Source organism: Hypanus sabinus, chromosome 5 (assembly GCF_030144855.1).
Source record: "Hypanus sabinus isolate sHypSab1 chromosome 5, sHypSab1.hap1, whole genome shotgun sequence".
NCBI lineage: Eukaryota > Metazoa > Chordata > Chondrichthyes > Myliobatiformes > Dasyatidae > Hypanus > Hypanus sabinus.
Genome location: NC_082710.1, coordinates 20,997,706 through 21,022,459, shown reverse-complemented (window position 1 = coordinate 21,022,459; position 24,754 = coordinate 20,997,706). Strand labels below are relative to the sequence as shown.

The window sequence follows — 24,754 nt, the reverse complement described above, 5'->3', positions numbered from 1 at the left end:
CTTTATCCAGTATATCTGTGACATATTTGAACTGTTACCTTGTATACAGTTATCTGACAGTAAATTCAGAGGTAAATCCACTTAAGATGGGAGAAGGGGCAGCTGATCTAATTTGAATTGATGAGTTGGACTAAGTTAAATGTCATTTGTCATCTTTGCCAATCTTAGATTGTGAGAGGAAGTGTGAGAACTGAGAATGATTCACCTCCAGATCTGCATTACATATGGAAAAACAGAAAAATTATAGCACAGAGAGAGGCCATTGAGTTTATATTGTCTGTATGCAACAATAATCCACTAATCCCACTTGCCTACCTTCTCCTAATCGCCCTGCAAACTCTTCCCTTTCTTATTCAGCTGGAGCTCGCTCTGCCACAATTGAATGTGTCCTTACTATTGTCCCTGGCAGTGCCTTCCAGACCCTAATCACAATGAGTAATAAAGATTTCTGTTACATTACTTCAGGTTTTCTTCCCCCTAATCTATCTCCTTTATTCTTCATCCTTTAAATGGTATTCTGTTGTTACGCAAAGATAAATTTGCATTGATCTTCTCAGCAGCCACATAACGGAGTACATATATTCATCTATTTCAGGACTCTGTTTTCTTATTTGGGCTTTTTATACATCAAATATTTTGGCATAAGATAAGTGAAGAAAATAAAAATCCCGCAATTACATATAAGAATGCTCTTCAGTTGTCTGATTTGGATAATTCTTGTACTGCCACTGAAGATGGGAGTGGGAGGGAAGGGGTTGGTGAGGTTGTGGGCTGGGTGCGTTTTTTGTGCGTGATGTTCATCTTAATGTTTTACCAGTGATATTACATTTCCATTTTTCACAGCATATATTTTGTATCCAATTTCTTTCTAACAGTTAAGAAATTGAAATCTTGCATCTAATGAGTCACAGGTATTGATATGTTAAGCAGTTTCTTTTCTGAGTTCTCGGAACATCTTCATTTGCATCTTTAGAGGCTTGTATCCGTACCTACTGACATATTCTGAAGTATCTTTGCTCTTGATGTGATTTGTAGTTTGCCTTGAAGTTGCATTGTATCATTGTTCTATATCATGTATATAATTCAGCATTTCTGATTAGTTCAATCCATGATTTTTGTGTCCGTTCAACCTTGTGCATTTAGAAAAAAAAATTAAAAACATAATTCAGCTTCTTAAAAATAAATGTTAAAATTACCCCAAGCCAGTAGTGAGATAGCTGCCCATTTTATAGGTTTTCTGATTTTCATCTACATTTTATGATGGTCTAATTTCACTCCGAAGTACAAGCACAATTGAAAATTGAATTTGAAACACAACTTAAAAATTGATTATACAATTGTTTAAAATTGACATTGAAACCCTCAGTTTTGATCCATCTGTGCTTTCTGAATATCAGTCGCTTTCTGTTTGAACGTCCTCGAACGTGAAGATACGCTTAATCCCAATCAATAGATTATCTTTCTTTGCTCCCTACAGCACCACCTCCTGATTTTTGATCCATGTGGGCCCTTCACCTTCTCACCTATGCTATGTCCCTCAGTTACAGCATTAACTGGTGTATTGATATGGCAACTTGTCTTTCCTGTCTATGTTCTGCTGTCCCATCATCAGTCTGCTTCAGTCTCACATCATTTTTTAATGAGTAACAAATACTTTACACCATAAATCAGGAAGAGTACATTTGCAAGGAGCTCTGCCGCAAGAAAGAAGCATCCATCATCGGTGACACCTCCCCCTCCTCCCCCCCCACCCCCCATCCTGGCCAGCCTCTCTTCTTGTTGCTACCATAGGGAAGGAGGTATGGGAGCCTTGGGTCCCACACCACCAGGTTCAGGAACAGTTATTACCTTTCAACCATCAGTCTCCTGAACCATCACTCACCTCAATACTGATACTACAAACTACAGACTCACTTTCAAGGACTCTACATATTTGTAAATATATTTGCACTATTTGTCTTCTTTTGAGAAATTGGTTGTTAATCAGTTTCAATGTATAGTTTTTCATAAATTCTATTGTTTTTCTTTATTTTCCTATAAATGCCCTCAAGAAAATAAATTTGAAGGTAGTAATATGATGACATATACATACTTTGATAACAAACTTACTTGACTTTGACCAGTGTTATGTTTCATTTGGACCATCTTTGGTCAGATCTGATTAGGAGTACATTGTTTTGCTTGGGGCACCGTGACTTGGGGAGGATTTGTTCGCCTTGGAGGGAACATGAGATAGATTCATCAGAGCGATGCCAGATCTTAAAATGATCATGACAGGACAGGCTACCTAAACTTGGCTTCTATTTCCTGGAGCTCAGATTGTTCAGAGGTACTCTGATTAATATATTTGAAATGATAAATAGGTACAGACAAGTTAATTCTTCTAATGGGAAAATGGTTAATCCTTCTTCTGGAGCAAGTAACTCAGGCATGATTTTAACATCAGAGAAGGCTGTTCAAACAAGGATTGGGAAACATATTGACGTTATAGAGGCTGGTGCACTTGAAGTGTTCAAGACTTAGAATGATAGATTGTTCAGTAACAATTCAAAGGATATGAATCACAGTTGAGGCACACATCACACTTAATATAACTGACTGTTAGATCAGACTTAATGGGTTAAATCGTCTACTCCTGTTTCTAAGGCCTAAGTCATTTTGCCATCAAACCTTACAATTAACTGAGCTTCACAGCTGATTAGTCAGATTTCTTGGCCACTCTGTCAGTGTGAGCCGTACCAAACTTTTGTTCCATTTTGACTCTGCTTTGACCTCCGCATTCCATTGAACAGTACAACTACGTATGTACTTTGTTGTCTCTAGATCCTTTATCATTGAAATAGTTATCCACATTTTTGTCGTCTCTAACAATTACTTACACACCAACTACGTTAGTCTTCTATTTTGCAGCTTCCAGAAATTCCAGCTTACCTCACAGTTCCTCACACAGATGCAAGAGCACCTTAAACTCCAATTTAGTCTGAGTTCATCATTCCTTTTAAATGCCTTTGTGGCATTGTTTCTAGCCTACCCATGTTCCTCCATTGCTGTATCCTTAGCCTCTCTAATTCTGAATGTTGAATATCAGCTTTCTTTTGCCCTATCTTGGGTGTTAAAGAATTTGGGCACTATTTCTGAAGCAGTCTAAAATAGATTAGTAAATCCACCTTTTTGTCTTGTTTTGATTCAGACTTTATAATCTTCCCTATCAATGTCATTTTTCTCCTTGTAATTACCTCTATTGTGAAGCACCTTACTTATTATTATTGTTAGATTTCTGTGGGCTGTTGACACCTGATCTCAATGCAGACACATCCAAGCTGCTTCACTTGCTCCTATGTCAAACCTCGTGTCTGTTCTCGAAACTGCCTCAAGTGCTCTCCGCTCTGATTTGTGTTTGAGTAACTGGACATAATATATTTAAGCTGCAGTCCCATCATTAGCATAATTACTGCCATATTTCCATGTGATAGAGAAGAATTTTACCTCAAGCCATCAAGTCTGTGCTGGCTGACATAACAATCACATTCCATTACAAACGACTGCAGCGTGGTCATCAGCCTTCAACTTGTGGACTTCCGATCAACAGCTGGGTTTCCATCTTTGGTCTTGATCCCTGGACTAAGCTGATGACAGCCCTGAACCAACTCATGGGCCCTCATGTCTCCTGCTCGTACAGACATCTGATCTTGAGGCCCACTGAATTGGTACAACCTGAATCTATGGATGTCCTTTGTCACCCATTCACGTCACTGGCCTTCAAGCATGAGTGGGGACCCAGACTGCGGATGTCCTTGTCATGACCAGTTCTACAATCTCTTGCATATATGCCACTTTGCTGCCACCTTTGTGGGCCTCTTGCATTTTGTCTGTAATGTGTGATTCTGTGAGTGAGACTGTGTCAGAGTTAGTAAAGGTAGGTGTAGGTGTAAAGCCATTTGGTCTGGGATTTGGAGAATGATTTAAGAGCACCTTTAAACAGGCTTGATTTAAAATACATTATCATACATTACAGGTATGAGCCCATTCAGTTCAGGCAAATCCATATGTGGTATAATTTTGTCAAAGTTTAATTTTTAAATGTTAAGAACTCTGCTTTAGTGACATTAGTAAAACTATTTTAGACTTTGTAAATTGAGTTGTTAAAATGGATTAATTATAGTGAACAATTAATTGTTTGGTATGATCGGGGTATAGGGTACAAATTATGCATCAACATTAATAATTGTAAATTATTTATAATACTGTAAATAGGTTGATGACTTGACTATAAATTATATCTTAATATGCAAGCAAGTACTTAATGTCATAAAAAAATGCATGGGTAACTGTTGAATTGTCTAAAACCCAGTGCTGGGTTTCAAGCTTAAGTCATTGGACAATTTCACTATAGTCTAGAATTCAGACAACTCCTATTCTAATGATGTAAGTGTGAAGGAACAGAGAAATCTTGGGGTTCACATACATTGATCTTTCATTGTTGTGTCACAGGTTAATAAGATTGTTAAGAAAGAGTATGGTGTGTTGGCTTTCATTCGTGGGGGGGGGGGAACTGAGTTCCAGAGTCATGAGTTAGTGTTAGACCATAAGACACAGGAGCAGAATTAGGTCACTCGTCCCGTCAAGTCTGCTCTGCCACTCCATCATGGCTGATTTACTATCCCTCTGGACCCCATTCTCTTGCCTTCTCCCCATGACCTTTGACAACCTGACTAATCAAGGACCTCTGCTTTAAATATACTCAATGGCTCGGAATTGACATCTGTTTGTGGCGAACAATTCCACAGATTCACCACCCTCTGGCTAAAGAAATTCCTCCTCATCTCTGTTCTAAATGGACATCCCTCTATCCTGATAGGCTTCAATGAGATCTCCCCCTGCCCCCATTCTTCTAAACTCCAGTGATTACAGGCCCAGAGTTATGAAACGCTCCTCATATGTTAACCTTTACACTCCTGAAATCATTCTTGTGAACTTCCCCTGGCCCTCTCCAATGTCAGCACATCTTTTCTTAGATAAGAAGTCCAAAACTGTTCCAAATACTCCCAAGTGGTGTCTGATATGGCCTCAGCATCACATCTTTGCTTTTATAGTTTAGTCTTGTCGAAATGAATGCTTACATTGCATTTGTCTTCCTTATCACCAACTCAACTTGTAAGTTAACCTCTCAGGAATCCTGCATAAGGACTCCCAGGTTCATTTACACCTCTGATTTTTGAATTTTCTCCCCATTTAAAAAATAGAATATGCTTTTATTCCTTCTACCAAAGTCCATGACGATTTATTTCCCATGTTTATTTCCCATGGTAGTGGAGTCCAAGACAAGAGGACATGACATTAAGATTGAAGAATGCCCATTTAGAACAGAGATGCAAAAAAAATTACTTTAGTCAGAAGGAGGTAAATCTGTGGAATATGTTGCCACGAGCAGCTGTGGAGACCAAGTCAATGGGTGTATTTAAGGCAAAAATAGATAGGTTCTTGATTAGCCAGGGGAAATGGGAAGAAGACAGGGGAGTGGGGCTGACTGGAAGAATTGGATCAGCCCATGATTGAATGGCAGAGCAGCCTCGATAGGCAGAATGGTCTACTTCTGCTCCTGTAGCTTATGGTCTTAATGCATTTACCTACATCAGGGGTCAGCAACCTTTACCACTGAAAGAGCCACTTGGACCCGTTTCCCACAGAAAAGAAAACACTGGGAGCCGCAAAACCCGTTTGACATTTAAAATGAAATAACACTGCATACAACGTTTTTTTTGCCTTTATGCTATGTATAAACAAACTATAATGTGTTGCATTTATGAAATTGATGAACTCCTGCAGAGAAAACGAAATTACATTTCTGCATGCAACGAAAACATTTTGAACTCCGAAAAAAAGACGTTGGGTTGAAAGTTACTTTTAAGTAAAATATTCAATGTCTATTTGAGTCCTTCTTGTATTTATGAAAAACGCCGAACTTAAATTTTCCGCCAGCAGCAAACCAAAAATAACGTCAGCCAGCTGTCATCCTGAAAAATGAAAGGACTATTTCACTGAACAATGAAAAAATATGAATATGAGTAAAATAATAGGCAATTAAAATATTTATCATACTTGGTTAATGGGATTTCTGCTCCTGGACCTCAGCGCACAGCGTCTGCACATCAGGGCTGTATGATGTCACCTTCATCTTTACACAGGATCGCAAGCTGTCATCTGTGAGGTTTTCAATATCACTCCATTTGTGTTTCTGAGCAAGAACGGCCTTCTGACGGGCAACATCTTCAAGGTCTGCTGTCAAGCGTCTAAACTTGGACACCCATATGTCTTTGTCGGCTATGTCGGCCAGTTCCATCTCAAGATCAGGTTGACTCACACCTGCCAATGCAGTCGTATTCAGTAGGGAAGGATCGATGCTTAAGGGAGTGACCGGGAAGGATAATGTGTTTTTTTCCTCTCTGAACTCACAGAAGCGTTTCCCAAACGATGTTTGCATTGCGATGATTGCAGAATGTAAATACTCCGAAATTATCATGTCGTGACCTTGTTTGAACTCTCTCAAATTGGGGAAGTGAGACAAAGTGCCTTTCTGTAAATCTCTGGCAAGCACTGTCAACTTGCGCTCGAATGCCAAAACATCCTCCAACATGTGCAGGGCTGTACGTCCTTTCCCCTGAAGAGCTGTGTTCAGCGTGTTCAGGTGCGCTGTCATGTCTACCATGAAGTGTAGCTTTTCCAGCCACTCTGGCTGTTCCAGCTCAGGAAAGGTGAGCCCTTTGCTGCCCAGGAAAGTTTTCACTTCTTCCAGACACGCGACAAAGCGTTTCAGCACCTTCCGTCTGGACAGCCAGCGATAAAAACACGTTGTAGCGGTGTCAGTAAACTGCAGTCAAAGATAGCTTTATTCGAACTAAACAGCCTTGCTTTTCAGCTTCCCTCAACCCAGCCCCCATGGACGCAGATGCTGCAAAAGACGCGTACTCACAAACCCCCGTAGGCTATCTCCCTTAGCCGGAATGCTGGCTAATTGTGAGCCGTTTTATGATGTGGCAGGAAATGTGTCGCTACACTTAGGTTGTACAAGATCACCATAATTACATTTCAAAAGCTAACAAACTAACATAAAATACATTTTAATTAAATACTGACCAATTATTTCCCAAAGCCACAGGGAGCCGCAGCACAGAGGTGAAAGAGCCACAAGTGGCTCGGGAGCCGCAGGTTGCCGACCCCCGACCTACATTATATTCCATCTGCCACTTCTTTGCCTATTCTCCAAATTGGTCTAAGCCCTTCTACAGGCTCCCTGCTTCTTCAATAGTGTCTGCCCCTCCAGCTATTGTTGTATCGTATGCAAATTTGACTACAGAGCCATCAATTCCACCATCCAAATTGTTGACATATAATGTGAAAAGAAGCGCTTCCACTACCAACCCCTGCGGAACACCACTAGTCACCAGCAGTCAACGGGAATAGACTTAATTTATTCCCACACTTTGCTTCCTGCCACTCAGCAAATCTTCTATCCATGCTAGTATTTTTTCCTGTAATACTTGAGCAATCTAGGGCTTTTCTCTTTGGAGCGAAGGAGGGTAAGAGATGACTTGATAGAGATATACTAGATGATAAGAGGCATAGATAGAGTAAATAGCAAGATACTGTTTTTTTTTCCTGGAACAGAAAAACCTTATATCAGGGAGCATAATGTTAAGGTGATTGGAGGGATGTCTTCACACAGAAAGTAGTGGGGTGGAATACCCTGCCAGGGATGGTGGTAGAGGCAGATACATTATGGACATTTAAGAAAGTCTTAAATAGGCACATGGATGATTGAAAAATAGAGGTTTCAAAAGGAGGGAAAGGTTTGGTTGATCTTAGTGTAGGTTAAAAGGTCAGCCCAACATTGTGGGCCGAAAGGCCTGTACTGCACTGTAATGTTCCATGTTGTAAGTGCTCCAATCCCACATTAAATTCTGCTGATGTGAATTCAGTGAATAACTATATGACAGAAGTAAAAATGGACAATAAGCTGTGATTTTCAATATCTTGCAAAATTCTTATTAATTTGAAAGTCGCAACAAGCTTCTCGTCACTGAAATTTAAGTTTTCTCTGTTTGGCTGCATGGAATTAATGAACTGTTTAAGCCGCTTTTGTCCCTCCTTACAGGCCTGTCAGAATTGTAAATTTTTATCACATTGGTTGAAATAGCAAGGTGACATTGAGCAGAGTTGCAGCAGAGATATGAGTTTTAATGCTCACATGTTTCAAGAGTTAATCAACCAGTGACCCCAGAGGAAAACATGCACGTGCAAATATTTGATGTGGGTAAGAGCAGATTGGGATTTTTTCTTTCACTAAGGTAGTTCCAAATCGTCAGTGTCTGGCTTATAACTGAGGAATGATCACCTGGAAGACGTTCATCGTGATCATCTCTTTCAAGCTAGCATTACAAGCACATCAGTGTAACAGCAAAAGTAGAAGTGAAACATCAGAGAAAAGCAACTCTTTTAATATTTTTCTCTCTCCAAATCTGTTTTCAAGGTGAATGAAGATACGGTAGAACGACTAGTTCAAGAATACCCACATATCACCTTTAGCACGGTAATGCAAGACTGCAAGCGGACACTGGAACGAGCCTATCAGATGGGATGGATTCCTAATACATCAACAGCATCATAATGCTGTTAAAAATTTTGTGTAAACTTATTAAGTGGTTACTATAAGTCTCAAATTCTTAAATACAGTAAAGGGTGATTGCAAGAGACTGTCACTAATAATGAACTGTATTGAACAAAAATTGATAACCACAAAAAGACAATACATTGCCATTTTCTGTTCCTGTTTTGACAATCTTTAGCATTTGAAGATTGAAATTGTGGATTTTTAGCTATCCATGGAAGGAGTTTATTTTTAAAGATAAGTAATAATTAGGAGCAGGTATTGCAGGTATTGCTCCATTTGTTTTATTTTATGAATTATTTGATGCCTATTGTCTTTTTGTCCTTGAAACAGCTGTAATCAAATCTATTGAAGTATATATGCAGCGAGTTCAAAGTAATGTCTCTTCTACAACATCCTTTCTGCTCATTGCTACATCTGAGCCCCAAATGGATGTAATGGGAATTTTCAAATATGACAATAATCTGCTAATTTCATCTGGTTATGGTCTTGTTTAACAATTCCTCCCTTAGTTCATCTTTGTTAAGATTATATCTCATTTATTAAGAAGCTTGGTTAAAATCTGAATTCCATTTTATTAAGCTTCCTTCATCCTTGAAATAATCAATTACTACTGATGTAAAAGAACAGCAATGATTTCACTCTAGGTAGAAGAACCAATGGAGTATTTTCCCCCTAAATCCAGACTTAACTACAGCAAGCAGCTACAATAATGTTTGATGTATTTTGTTCTGTTTTTCTGTTCTATTTCATCTTTACAGTTGATCAGACTAGCCTATGTAGGACATAATTTTTATAACACAAAAATTTAAATAAAACTAATTTTTGTCCATTGTAAATATCATGCCTGAACACTTCATTGATTAATATGAGAAAATGTCCTGAAAAGTAATAATTAAAAGTGAAAAAACAACATATATTACTGTGTTATTTAAGACCTGGCATTAACTGAATATATCCAGTGGAAAAAGACTACACATTGTATTGCATCAGAAATTCAAAGAACGATAAGGTATATTTTGTCCAACTTTAACCAAAGAGATCCAGAATATGGAATAAGTACACAATTCTGGTTTGCTTTGATTGATGATTAATTATCTTAACAGATTCTGAATTATTTTTTTTAATCAGATGTTAAAAGGTAGTATGCAGTGTGTAAATCTATGTTTGTTTAAATGTAAAATGTTCAATGGGCACATAAACAGTTTTACAGGAGAACATAGGAACCTGAAAAAGAATGTGCATATTAATGTATGTGTGTTTTAAATATATGCAATTGTTATGAAATTTAAATTGAACGTACCAGTTTAGATGATCTGCTTCAAAGTTCTTAGTCTGAGCTAAAAGTGAGCAGGAGGTATCAGGGAGAAAGAAAAAACAGCTTAAGTGATGCTTGGTAAATGCAGCCTTTGAGAGTCCATACAGAAACTGAACAATTTAAGATACTGATAATAGCCGCATGGTGTATCTAAATGGAAGTCTGTTTGGGTCATGCCTCAGATCCTCAGCATTCATGCAAAATACATTTGTCAATTTTTGATTAGATCGATTTTCTCAGGTCTTGCAGTGTTGTTATTTCTGTAAGATTCAGCTATTTCCTAGTATTGTATCTTTCTATTTCTTTCTTTACACATATCTGAGAGTTTTGGAGTTCACAGTTAATGTGCATGATTTAATGTGTGGATTGTACCAACAAGAAGTATTTTCTATGGAAGAAGTTTTAACATTGGCTAATGTTTTGCCTAGATTACACAGCAATCAACTTTACATATATTCAGTCCCATTGGCAAAGGATTCTGTTTCAGAGACAAGAATGTCAGGGAATCCTTTCTCATCAGATACTGTCTGGCATCCTTCCACTGTGAACTGTTATACAGTAAAATAACCTAGCATTTGCATTAAACTTTTTTACTTGTAGAGAATCTCACTAGGAAGGTTGTCCTCGGTGTACTGCTGTTCCTGTTCTTCCTGGTTGAGTGAGAGGCCTCACGCATCATCAAATAATCAACTCATTTTGTTGGTAGGAAAATGGGACTGATGGCAGTTTGGAGACACCTGGACCTACTAAAATCTCTCTCTCAAAAAAATCTTAAAGCACAGAAACATGCCATTGGGCTCAACTATTCCTCCTACAAGCATATCTTCACTCTTGTCCATCCATCAGATGTTTTAAACACATATTATCTTTCTTCTCACGCACCAAGCATCCTTCTAAAAACACCTAACCTACTTATTTCATCTATTTCCTGGCTTAGCTTATTCTGCATCCTACAAATTATGTGATCAACAAATATCTCCTTGTACCCCTGTAGATTTATTGGTAACTATCTTGTGCTTATGGCTCCGTTGTGGGGCTTTTTCCCCACTTAGAAACATTATTTCCATCCTACCTGCCCAATTCACTCATAATTTTAAAGAGCTTAAATTCTAATTGAAATAAAATTAGAAAAATAAACAGATCAGGTAGTATCTGTGGAGAAAAAAGCAGAGATCTCATTCATAATGATCTTCCATCATCATCGTTATGTGCTATGTCGTATGACATGGCTGATCATAGTCTTAGACCATGATTGTTCTTGGCAAGTTTTTCTACAAAAGTGGTTTGCCATTGCCTTCTTCTGGGCAGTGTCTTTACAAGACAGATGACCCCAGTATTATCAATATGCTTCACAGATTGTCTGCCTGGCGTCAGTGATTGCATAACCAGGACTTGTGATATGCACCAGCTGCTCATATGACCATCCACCACCTACTCCCATTGGCTTCATGTGACCCTGATTGGAGGGCCAAGCAGTTGCTCACCTTGCCCAAGGGTGACCTGCAGGCTAGTGGAGGTAGGGACGTAGCTCCACCTCATCACACATCAGTACTAGAAATTGTAAAAAAAAAGTTTCAAGATGCAGAGGAGCAGTGGAGGGTTAGAGAAGAAAAGACTTAATGACATGACGCAATGACATTTTCATTGAAAGATTCAATGACACAAGATGTGGTAATACTGGTTGCCAGAAGTTAGTGAAGGGTTTTAAAATCAGGAGTGATCTACATAGGGATCTAGAGGTTTTAGCACAGAGGGTGAAGTATGTGAGCAGGGAGAGAGAGCAAAGGAAACATGGAGACATGAAATACAAATCACTGCAGATGCTGGAAATCTGAAATGAAACTTCTTGAAAAAATATCCAAGTGATCAACAGAACAGCTGTAGAGAGAGGAGGGAAGTAAACATATTTTAAGTATATAGAACTGACCAAGTATGTATGATGCAACTGGAAGTGCAAATATCTGAATTTGTTGAATTGTAAGGTGAATCTTGAGGAGTGTATGGTGTCCAGTTGCAAAATGAGATGCTGCTCCATTGTGCTTTGCTCAAATAATGTAGGAGGCAAAAGACAAAGTTTTGGAAGTGGATTCAAGAATGTAAATTAGAGTCAATTAGAGTGATTCATGCAGACAGAGTTGGTGTTCTGCAAGGTGGTCACCCAATTTATGCTGGGTTTCCCCAATCAAGTTAGATTGGGTGACCACCTTGTAGAATACACTGTTTTGTCTGCATGAGTCACTCCAGGCTTTCAACGGACCCTCATTTCCATTCTTGAATCCATTTCCACTTTCACCACTCTGCCTTTGACCTCCTACATTGTATCAGCAAAGCACAATGGGAGAGCATCTCATCTTGTAACTTGGCACCATACAGTCCTCAGGATTTGAGGAGAAATCACATTGTAACAACTAAATATAATATCCTAAATTGAAAGAGGCAAAGACAATCAATACTTCACTTGGAATTAGTGTTGGATCCCAAATGGTGGAAGAGGTCCACAAACTGGGGACTCAAGCATTTGTTCTACGCATAATAGAGATTGATTTTGCTGAACATTTCTGTTAAGCGCACAAAGGTGGCCCTGAGCTTCCAGCTACTTGTCATTTTAAATCTCCATTCCACTCCCACTGTGAATTTTCTATTTTTGCCCTCAATCATTGCTCTAACAAGACCCAATATAAGCTCAAAAACAATATTTCATTTTTTGGATTAGACACATTACAGCTCTCAGAACTCATGACTGAATCAACAATTTCAATGAGCAGTATTTCAGATGTATATCAGAATTGGCTGTTCTGACAACAGGTCACCATTGTGTAACCTTTACTCCATTTTGTCTCTCCAAAGATGCTGCCAGACCAGCTGAGTACTTCCAGCATTCTCTTTTATTTCAATTTTCCAGCCACTTAAGTTCTGTATTTTACATTTCCTTGTTCTCTTTTCTCTCATTCATCTCCACACAGATCATCTGTGATCAATAGGAAAGCACCAGCTTCTTTCAGCACCACATCCTTTTGTAGAAATTCCTTTTGTTAGCTCCACCCCACCCTCTTTTTCTTCAAATTAAAATGTGTTTGATTTGTAACTTTTTTTCCTTATGATAAAAATTTAATTCTATTTTTTAACATATATGCTGCCTGCTGTAAGAATTTTAATGATTTTCTGGCTTTACTTCATATTTTTGCAGACCTCTATAGTCGCCACTTACTTTAATCTTTCCCTGTATGTACAATTTCTTGGTTTTGTGAGACTGCAACCATTCAACCAGTGAGCTTTTAACCTTGGGTTGATTGGTTCAGGTCACACTGAAATACCAACACTATAGGAAATAAGTGGCCTTCTCCTATAGCTGAAGTAACCAGAGCTCAGGGGAAACAATGACAATAATTAATGGATCTCTGTGAGGCAGCATATATGTAAGTCCATAAGATCGAAAGTGTAGAAAGCTCTCGTCTCTCACACACACACACACTTGAATGCACATGCACATGCGCGCACACACACACACACACACATTCTCAATACCTTTTGTGAATTTGAAAATGCCATATAGCATACATTATTTGAATAGTAATAAAACAAATCCCAGTTTTTGAACAATTCTGTAGATAACCTTAAATCTGTATATTTCAAAGGGTGCAAAAAGAAGTGTGGTTAAAGAAAAATGTATGTTGAAAAGAAACATCCCTTTAAACATTCAAAGTGACTATGCTTGCAGAGAAAATACTCTTAAGTGCATTTTCTGCTGTCCTTTCAGAATTTACAAACCTGTGAGTGCTGAAAAGGTACAGTTTTTTTATTATGGTTTGTGTTATTATTTCTTCTGCCACTGTATTACTTCTATTGACATTTGCAGGGTTATGGTTGTGTCTTGAATAAAAAGGGAAACTGATAAAGAGCTTTTCCCTAATCTTCAACACACATACACAATATCCAAGTGATTCAATAGAAATCACTATGTTGCATGGATAATAGATATCACTTATTAAGACACTTAATTTAGTTTATGAGAAATTTTATTCACACCCAAATTGTTTTAACTATGCCTTCAGCAGGATTTGAAACTAGAATGATTTCCTATCCAATTAGTGGGATATCTGAACCAGGTTCCCAAAGATGAAGTATTATTCTGCATTTTATTTAGAAGAAAAATACTGCTTAAGTATCCGGTTTGGAATGAGATTGAGAATTACAATGATGAGTATTGTCAATGAAGATTAATGGGATGAGTCCTGTGACAACTGAATGCCCTGACAACTGGATGAGAATAATTAATGTAGAGTGCAATGGCGCATACTCCAAACTTTCATTTAGCTTATTCTTTTTAGGGAAGGGAAAATTTACAAATTGTAATTTACGGGGCTAATAAGGTTCGGTATTATTTATAATGGAATCTGTTGTACTTGGTTGATTAGCCATCTCACATTTTATTTCATGTTTGCTTTGGTTCTTGGAAAAAGCTGAATTTCCAAATGACTTTGGGACATTTTCTTATATTTGGATTTTTTCCTATAGTTCATAAATTTGATTTATTTTGCTAGAGAGATGGCCAATGAATATAAACTATATCTTGTAAATTCAGATGAGAAAAGAAATGTTGCTAATTACTTATCAATTTGTAACATGAGAACTGTCCAATAAATAGCATTTCCAAAAACATCTTCTGTACAATATTATTTCAGTTTGTCTATTCACATATTTATTTCACTTAATAAGCATGGGGCTGTAATCATCAGATTTGCTGATGTTTTCTGTATCAAAAACGTGTAAGTTATTAGGGGTAATCTTTGGATCTCCTATTCATCCAAGAACTTGCATTTATAGAGTACCTGCAATAAGTTCAGTCTTAGAAGAGTTTGTGGAATCCAGTGAAGTAGTTTGCAGCATATTAACTGTGTATTATTGCAGACAGCAACCAAAGTTGGGCTCAATAAACTTCTGAAAACAACTGAGTATAATGGAAAGATAATCTGTTATGGTGATGTTGTTGAGGGGTAAATATTGGCGAAAACATTTTTTGAAACTGTGCCTTAGGTGGGAGAGTGGAAGGAGTACAAGCTAGAAGATGATAAGTGTAGCCAGGTGGGTGGGGATGAAGTAAGAAGCTGGAAGGTGATAGGTGAAAAAAGTGAAGGGCTGGAGGAGAAAAAATCTGATAGGAGAGGAGAGTGGACCATAAAAGAAAAGGAAGGAGGAGAGGCACCACGGGGAGGTGATAGACAGATGAGGAGAAGAGACGAGGTAAGAGTGGAGCCAAAGTGGGTAATGAAAGATGAGAGGAGGGGGGAAAATACTGTAAGTTAGAGAAATCAATGTGCAGCCCACCAGGTTGGAGGCTCCTGCAAATTTAGAGTGACCTCATTTTAGCAGTAGAGGAGGTCATGGATCAACATGTTGGAATGGGAATGGGGGTTGGAATTAAAATGTTTGGCCATGGGGAAATCCTACTTCTTGTAGACAGAGTGAAAGTGCTCAACAAAGCAGTCTATCTTGGGCCTCGCCAATGTAGAGGAGGCCTTATCAAGAACATTAGACAACCTCAACAAATGGTATGATAAAGAGCTGAAGATGCAAGAAACTTAAATCAAAACGGACAATATGGAAACAGCAGGTTAAGCAGCATCTGTAGAAAGATAATTGGTAGATGTTTCGAGTTGATCTGAAACGTGAACTCTGCTCGTCTTTCAACAGATGCTGCCTAACCTGCTGAGTGTTTTCAACAGTTTAATGTTTTTTTTGAGATCTGCAGGGATCAGTGCTGGGGCCTCAGCCATTCACAGTACATATCAATGATCTGGGTGAGGAACTGGAGTGTAATGTTTCTAAGTTTGCCAATGATAAGAAATGGACTGAGGATGCAAAGAAGCTTCAGGGCAAGTACAGTATATGACAGAAGCAGTTTAATGTCGATAAATGTGAAATTTTCCACATAGGTAGGGGAGAAAAAGGAAAGGTAAGCATTATTCATGATGATTGATTTGGCAATATGGCTATTCAATTGGACCTGGGTATCCAAGTTACTGAAAATAAGCTTGGAACTACAGCAAGTAGTTAGGAAGGCAAATGATACATTGGTTTTCATAGCCTGAAGAACATTATTGCCATGATACTGGACCATGGTAACACCACACTTGAAGTACTAAGAGTACTGATGAAGGGTCTTGGCCCAAAGTGTTGACTGTTTACTCTTTTCCATAGATGCTGCCTAGCCTACTGAGTTCCTCCAGCATTTTGTGTGTGTTGCTTGAACTACTAAGTGTAAATTTGATCTCCTTACCTAATAAAAGATATACTTGCCTTTGAAACAGAGCAGCAGAAGCTCTACAACTGATTCATGGGATGGCTGGACTGTTGTGTGAGGCAAGAATAGGTCAACCAGGCATGCTTTCAGGATGAGAGGAGATCATGTTGAAAAGTGCAAAATTCTAACACGGTACCAGAGAATATTTTCCTGACGGGCTGTCAAAGTCATAGGATATTGAGAAGATGCTTAGGACTGAGAAGAGGAGAAATCTCTCACTTGGGATGGTTACGCTGTAAGATTTTCTGTCACAGATGGTAGAGGTCAAGTTATGGAATGTGTTTAAGGAGGAGGTGGATCAATCTCTGAACACAAAGCATCAATGGATGTTTGAAGAGGCCATGATTATGGTAGTGATCTGGGGGAATTTCAATGAAGTAGAAGGCCTGAAAGTCCTGCTCCTCCCCCATTTTCAGAGTTTCTATGTTTCCTTCCCTCCTGATTCAGGTACCAAAAATGATGATGGAAATTTTGCTAAGAACTGATCAGTGTTACAGGAATGAATGTGATGCAAGAAGACCCATCAGGCCAGAGCTGTGAGTCACTGATGGGCATGGAACCTGTCCCACATGGTTCCTGTGAGTTTCCAAAAGAGAAGAAAAATGTGATCGGTTTGTGTTTCTGTGCAATATTTGGCATTTTTAGAGGTAATTGTTTTGGTTGTTTTGGTAGCCATGTAAGAAAATGGACCACTTCCAACCTTTAGGACAGACAGCTTGCCATTTATATGTCTTGATGCTATAAACAATAATTTTTCTCTGTTGCCTGATCATGTGGCTCATTTGCGACCTTGCAATGCAATTAAATGTTTTGTGCTTCCCACACCAGCCAGTTATGATCTGCCTGAATGAGTTATACAACCAGTTTAATGACAATTTGTACGGTTAATGGTATTACTTTGCATTTACCGTAAAAAAAAAGCTGTTGAAATGTTCCAAGCTCATTGCTTAAAGGACAGAAATGGTCAGCAGAGAGAGCCAAGTCTATGGCCTAATGCAGTTCGGCTGCAATCATGCTTGTATATGAAGGCTGAACGCATTAACTCACTGTGCACCTATACGTCTTGCTGCTCTGGATGCATTGGCTCGGTGACAGGGAGTGCATTGCAGTAAGATGCTACTCAAACTGAGGGACATGTCTTGTAGAAACCTCAGTTGTGCTGAAGGGTTGACGGGGCAACAGACATTTTGGGGAACAAAGGTATGCCAGCCAGGATAACATACACATGCAATATGATTGAGGAACTCAGCAGGTCGGGCAGCATCTGTGGAAAGGAATAAACAATCAACGTTTCAGGCTGAGACCCTTCATCAGGACTGGAAACAAAAGGGGAAGAAGCCAGTAGTACATTCATATACTGGAAATCACACTAAACTTGAATCTTGAGAAGTCTCTTCACTCAGGATGGTTACACTGCAAGATTTTCTACCACAGGAGAGAGTAGAGGTCAACGTACTGGATGTGTTTAAGGAGGAGGTGGATCAATCTCTGGACACAAGAAGCATCAAGGGATGTGATGCTTCCATAAAGGTGAGGAGCAGAGGAGTACAAACTGACAGCTAATAGGTGAGAGGGAAGGTGGGAAAGTGGGTGAGAAAGTTGAAGTAAGAAGCTGGGAGTTGCTAGGTGGAAGAGGTAAAGTGCTGAATAGGAGAGGACAGCTGATTATGGGAGAAAGGGAAGGAGAAGAGGAACCAGAGGCAGGTGAGGAGAAGGGGCAAGAGGTGAGCCAGAATGTGGAATGGAAAAATAGAGAAGGAGGAAGGGGGAGAAATTAACAGTTGGAGAAATCAGTGTCACTGGAAATAGGTTGGAGGCTGCACTGATGGAATAATGAATTTGGCCTCATCGCGGCAGTAGAGGAAGCCGTGGACCATGTCCGAATGAGAAGGAGAAGAGGAATTGAAATGGATAGCCAACTGTTAATCCTGCCAACCAGTCGCCAGGTTCAAGGCTAGTGCAGGGTGCTTGGAACAACCAGAGGTCTCAGCTCCCCTTAGTCCATTGCTGCAGTCAGCGAGGCATAGAGAGGGGATCTAGTGGTTGACACTAGATAAAGGATCAGGTTTGTGATATGGCTTCGCATGAGGTGTGTGACTGAAAAGGATAGGACCTGTGTTGTGAATTGGAAGGTTGGGGTTAAGGAGAATCAGGCCTGTACTTAGTCCATGCCAGGGTGGGAGAGCTCCTGGCTATTTTGTGGTGGGAGATGGAATGAGAGGGATTGGGCCTGTGTTTGGAGAGGTTGGGGCGGGTGGTAAGGGTTGGCAGACATCCCACCTCCTGGAAGTTCTGGGAGTCTCCCGCATATTGATGGCGGCTCCCTGATGCCCGCAAATTATATACAATATCCCGGAAACCGATTTTTCCAGAGTGAGTGAGAGGGGGAGAGAGCGAGAGAGAGTGAGTGTGTCTGAGAGAGAGAGAGAGCGCACCATGGCAGTGTTCCAAAAAAAAAGAAAATATAAACCGTACTTCATCTTTAGACTACATTAAAGTGTACTCCTGCCTAATAGGGGTCAAAAATAATGACAGTGTTGCTCGCTACACTGTTTGCAACAGTGACTTTTCTATTGCCCTTGGTGGGTTAAAATGTAAAAGACATGTTGAGGTGAGTTTAACAGGTGTCATTCGTTCATTAGCATAGCTAATGTTACTTAAACTAGCTGGCTGGCTGCTAAGGAGCTACTCTGTTACAGACATCTCACCATTCCGGGAGTCTCCCACAAATCGATGGTTCTACCTCCCTTAAATGAGTTTTGCAGGGTGGGATGTCTGGGCTGGGGTGAAGAGGGACCAGGTGTGTGCAGTAGTTGTGATGGCAGGGAAAGAGATCAGACTTCTGGCTGGGAAGGGGATGAGAAGGATCAGACCTGCGTTGTGGCTCGGGGCGGATAAAGCAAGGAGTGTTGTGACAGCAGCACATACACAGTGCTGGAGGAGCTCAGCAGGCCAGGCAGCATCTACGGAAAGAAGTACAGTCAACCTTTCGGGCTGAGACCCATGACTGTACTTTTTTCCAAAGATGCTGAGTTCCTCCGGAAGTTTGTGTGTGTGTTCCTCTGATTTCCAGCATCTGCAGATTCTCTCTTGTTTGTGCCGTGGAGGAGACTGGGTGGGGAGGAAGAAGCGGGTCAAGTGCTTTGGATCAAGCTGGGGGGAGAAGTGTGGCAGCTGGTGATACTAGCAGTTCCCATGATCAGTGGTGGTAAAGGATTTGCAGTTCAAGGCCTCCAAACAGAGATAGCCCTGGTACAAATAAAGTGGGGGAGGGTGAGGGGACAGGAGGGATAGAGTCTGGGTTTCAGAGTACTAGCAGTGAGTATGGTGGTTGGAGGGTAGAATAATGAAAAATAAGTCAAAGACTCATCTCCCAAGGACCCTAATTTAAAGAAACACTAGTGTCTGGGAAGCATTCACTAATGGTCACTGTCTGGCCAAAGTAATGTATTGCCCTGCACAATGCCACAAAGGCTTGGTGCACAGAAAATAATGGTATCCTGTAAATCTGTGGCAATGTGATCCCATCAGGAAAACAAGGATAACTCCTGCAAAAAATTGCCCTGTTGAATGGTCAGTGTAATATGAAATAACCTGAACTTGATTATAATTGAGTTTTGCTCTGTGATAAATTATTAGTTCTGTTGCAAAATAGTTAAAAATAATGTGATTGAAATTCTAGGTCCTGTGTCTTAAAATACTGTTTAATGCTTATTAAAAGTCAGGTTGAGGCAAGCAGAAAGATTGCTGATTCAATGCAGATGACTTAGAAAGTCTTAAAAAAGGTTAATATCACAGTGTGCCACGGAGATTGCCATGATGAGTGGAGCTATTCAAAAGCAGGTCCCTGCTGGCACCATCTTAATGCTGCACATCCTCCAGCTCACCCAACTAAAGGAGCACCACCAGAAAATTGATGAGGTTTTCCCAGACTGATATAGTTAAAAAAATTATGCTAAAAGAATGAATTGCACGTTGAGACGGTGATGAGGAAGACAAATAGAATGTTAGCATTCGTTTCGAGAGGGTTAGAATATAGTAGCAAGGATATAATTTTGAGGCTTTATAAAAGATGCCCCACTTGGAGTATTGTGAGCAGTTTGTGGGCCCCTTTTCTCAGAAAAGTGTTGACTTTGGAGTGGGTTCAAAGGAGGTTCACAAAAATGATTTCAGGATTGAATGGTGTGTCGTATGAGGAGTATTTGATGGCTCTGGGCCTCTACTCACTGGAATTCAGAAGAATGGGGGTGACCTCATCGAAATCTATCGAATGTTGAAAGGCCTCAATAGAGTGGATGTGGAGAGCATGTTTCCTGTGGTGGAGGAAGTCTAAGAACAGAGAATCCAACCTCAGGATAGAGGGGTGTCCTTTTAGAACCAAGATGAGGAGGAATTTCTATAGCCAGAGAGTGGTGAATCTGTGGAACTTGTTGCTGTGGAGGCCAGGTTATTGGGAATAGTTAAGTCAGAGGTTGATAGATTCTTGATTACTCACGGCATAAGGGGAGAAGGCAGAAGATGGGGCTGAGAGGGAAGCTGGACCAGCCATGATGAAATGGCAGAGCAGACTCAATGGGCCAAATGGCCTGGTTGGCTCCTATATCTTATGGTCTTAATTATGAAGAAAAAAACAAAAAAATGTGTCTTTGAAAGAAAACCGTAATATCTGTGTGTATTTCCTCTAGTTATTATTATCAGCAAGTAAACTGCTTTAAGAAACCCTTTACATTCAAGTGAAGGGTCTCGTCCCAAAATGTTGATTCCTTATTCCTTTCCACAGATGCTGCCTGACCGTCAGCGTTTAGTCTGTGTTACTTTCCATTCAAGTGGATGTTCTTACACTTCAGTTATAAAGGGAAAGAATGCAATCCCATTTTAATTGTCACATGTGGTGTAGGAATAATAACATAATTTATGGCTCTTCTTTAAACAGATGATTCAAAATCCAGAGTTTAGCTACAAACAATATCCTTTTCAAAGATTTACTGTACATGCATGTTGTTAACTTTCACTATTTTGTTGATCTTTTGCTAACATGATGTACATCACTATCTCCATTCACTTGTTATTGTTGACAGATGACTTGCAGAGAATTAACCAAGTCTTTCTTTCCTTTGTGTTCATAATACTCCTAAAATTGGCCGTCGTCTCTTAATAGTTTATTTTTTGGGCTCCAACCTTTCAGCACAGCTCTCATGACACAGGTTTTCATCAGGAAACATATTGTCTGAAGCAGTATTTTAACAGGATATTGAAGCAGCATGCAGAAAATATCCTGTCAATACAAGACAGATGCCACTGACAATGATTTACTTTATATAGCAGCTTAAACATAGCAAAATATCACAAGAAACTTCACAGGTATGCAAATCACACAAATATTGACATTGATTCAAAGGAGGGAAATTAGAACAGGTGACTAAACATTTGTTTTTTTTGAGTTAGATTCCAAGGAGCATCATTAATAAGAAGCAAAGGAGTAATTTCTTTAGCAATAGGACCATGAGCCTATGGAAGCAGCTGTGTTGGCCAAGTCAGAGGGTTTACTTAAAGTCGAGGTTCAAAAGTGCGTGAATAATAAGGGTGTCAAAGGTTATAGGAAGAAGGCAGGAGAATGGGGTTGAGAGAGATAATAAATTAGCCATGATGGAATGGCGGAGCAGACTCAAAGGCCCGAATGGCCTAATTCTGTTCCTATGTCTTATGGTCAAAGGCAGGAGAACTTCCAGGATGTAATCTAAGAATTTTGACCTTGGCCTCTGAAGTCAGTCAATACTGTCAGGCATAGGGAAAGGAGAGCCAAGGATTCTGGAGGGCCCAGAGACAAGTCACGAAAGGATTTGAAAATGGCAAAGAGAATTTTAAAATTTGAAAGTTTACTGATGGAGCTGGGACTACCGTATCCTTTAAGACCATAAAGAAATTCCTTGTCATCTGCGTTCTAAAGGGATGTCCTTCTTTTCTGAGGCTGTGCCCTCTGGTCCTAGATTGCTCCACTATAGGAAACATTCTCTCCACATCGACTCCAATGAGCTCTTTTCTTAGATAAGGGGCCCAGCATTACACCCTTGCTTCAATATTGTAGTCTTCTCAAACTCACGGGAATTCAGGGTGAATGGAGCAGAGCTTACAAATGGACTGCTGACTTATGGATGCTCATTTTCTGATAGCAGGAAGATCGGTGGCCAGATTTGGGACTACTGAGATGGTCAAAACAATGGCTGAAACAAAAGTTTTGGTAACATTTTTACCTGAGGAAGGTGCAGGGACAGGTGATACCACAGAGGCAGAAGCCTATGCAGCGGGGATGATACGGGATCACAGCTCTGCCTGGGTTCATACAGGATGGGAACCAACAGGCTGAGGTTGAGACATCATCATTGCTGGTGGGATGAAGTCTGGTGTCTGTGACATGACAGCTAACGATGGTGCTGAAGAGCAGAATGCAAATAAGAAATAATGCCAAACCCGATTAAGCAAATCTAAAATGCATCTCAAGAATGTCTTGAAATGAATTATTTTCCTCAGGCTACATATTTGACACATTCCATGCCTCAACTTCTAATCAATATTGATACATTGAATAGTATTTGTGGGCAATTATGATTTTCAAAGCTTGAACCTATTCTGTGAAAGGAACTTTATATTTATTTTCTTTGATGAACTTAGGTTTGAAAGAAATCTTATTGTGCTTTTTAAAACGTTGAAGCTGTAGATAATGCCATGTCTGTAGATGTTTTAAAACTGTGATCACAGAACTGGAGGGGACAAGTTCAAATCCGCTAGGCCCCAAGCTAAATGGAGTTCAGAAGAGATTTTCTTCTTCAATTAGAACTCTATAGCATCAAAATAGCTTCATGCTGTCAATTAACTTCTTCAGAAAAGAACAGGATGAATACTATCTCATTGAGAACAGGATTGAAAGTTGCACTGGCAAGTACAGACAGAAGTGATTAAATGCTCCCTGGAATAACAGAGATTCCTGTTGTGTTGCGAGCATGAAAATTTAAGGAACAATGCTTTGAAATTTAAAATTCACAGCTGACTCTTCTCGAACAACTTGAAATATATGTACCTTTTTGAATGTAATGATGGTATCTATTATCACCTATCAATTTGATCAGCAGTTTGAAGAAGGGCACCTCTTATATTTATTTTCTGAATCATCTGCAAACAATTTAAAGTTTATTTGGTATATTGGTGCTGCATCAGTGCCTTGAGCTTTAATGCAAACATGAACCAGAAGATCTCTGTTGCTTGTATTCTAATACCAGTTTCCATAGAAGCCCCAATTCAATCACTGACAACATCCTCCATGATGCCCTAGTACACTCATCCCTCCACACCCACCCTCCCTTCCATACCCATCCCCCTCCGGCACTATTCCCTGCCCTCACAGCAGACATAACGTGTCCTTACACCTCCTCCTTCCCACCATCCAAGGACCTTAACAGCCCTTCCAGGTGAGGCAAAGATTCACATACATCTTCTCCAAGCTTGTCTGCTGCACTTGCTGTTCTCTGTGTCAGTGAGACCAAGTGCAGACTCAACGATCATTTCACCAAACACCTATGCGCGGTCTGCACTTCCCATCCTAAGCTCCCAGTTGCCCCTTATTTCAACACCCCTTCTCATTTACCATCCTTGGGGTTCTCCATTGCCAGGATGAAACCCAACACAAGCAGGAAGAGCAACTCCAGGTGAGTTGCCTACAAGTCAATTTCATGAATATTGAGGTTTCAAGTTTTAGGCAACCCCCGCCCTTTTTGTTTTTTTTACTTATTTTTCCCTCTCCTCTCCCCATTCCACCCACTCCCACTCTCTCTTCCTCTGGTCTTCTCATTTTTGTCCCCTTCCAAGCCCATCTCACCCATCTCTGAATCCTCATTCTTCTCGTTCTATCTATCCATATCACACACAGGTTCTTCCTTCCCCACCGCCACCACTTGTCTGGTTCCAGCTATTGCTCATCTCTAATGGTTCCCATTCTCAGCTCCTTCTCCAATTCCAGCTCTGGGAGCACTTTGTAATCCTGCCTCCGTCAGCTGTCTCCCATCTTCGTAGTCCCCTCCTTGTACCTTGCTCCATTTTTTTGTTTTTCTCTCTCTTCCCCCCGCCCCCATTTCCTTCTATCACTCACCTACCAATGTCGTCCAACTCCACTCACGCTCACCTCCCCTACATGGCATTGCCCACCTCAGTCCACCAATCACTTCAGAAACCTTTCTCACCTCTCTCCTTCTCCTCTCTGTGCTGGCAATCTCCACTCTCCACCTAAATTCTGATAAAGGGTTTTGACACTGATACTGCTTGATCCCCTGAGTTCCTGCTGCAGGTTGTTTGTTGTCCTAGATTCCAGCATCTCTTCTGTCTACATATAAGATCCTGGCGGGTTTGATAGAGTAAAGTGGAGTAGCTGGTTCCTCGTGGAAGCAAATCTAAATCTGGGGTCTGCTGTTTAAAAATAAAG

At 40.0% G+C, this 24,754-nt stretch overlaps 1 protein-coding gene across 1 annotated transcript in view; it reads left to right on the top strand.

Moving 5' to 3' along the window:
• fbxl17 (F-box and leucine-rich repeat protein 17) overlaps positions 1–14,634 on the top strand; it is a 706,116-nt gene extending 691,482 nt beyond the window's left edge. The window contains exon 10 of the mRNA XM_059969495.1: positions 8,528–14,634. Within this exon, the coding sequence (XP_059825478.1) occupies positions 8,528–8,665 (138 nt within the window). The 3' untranslated portion in view covers positions 8,666–14,634. The remainder of the gene's footprint in view (positions 1–8,527) is intronic.
• The last annotated feature ends 10,120 nt before the right edge of the window (positions 14,635–24,754 follow it).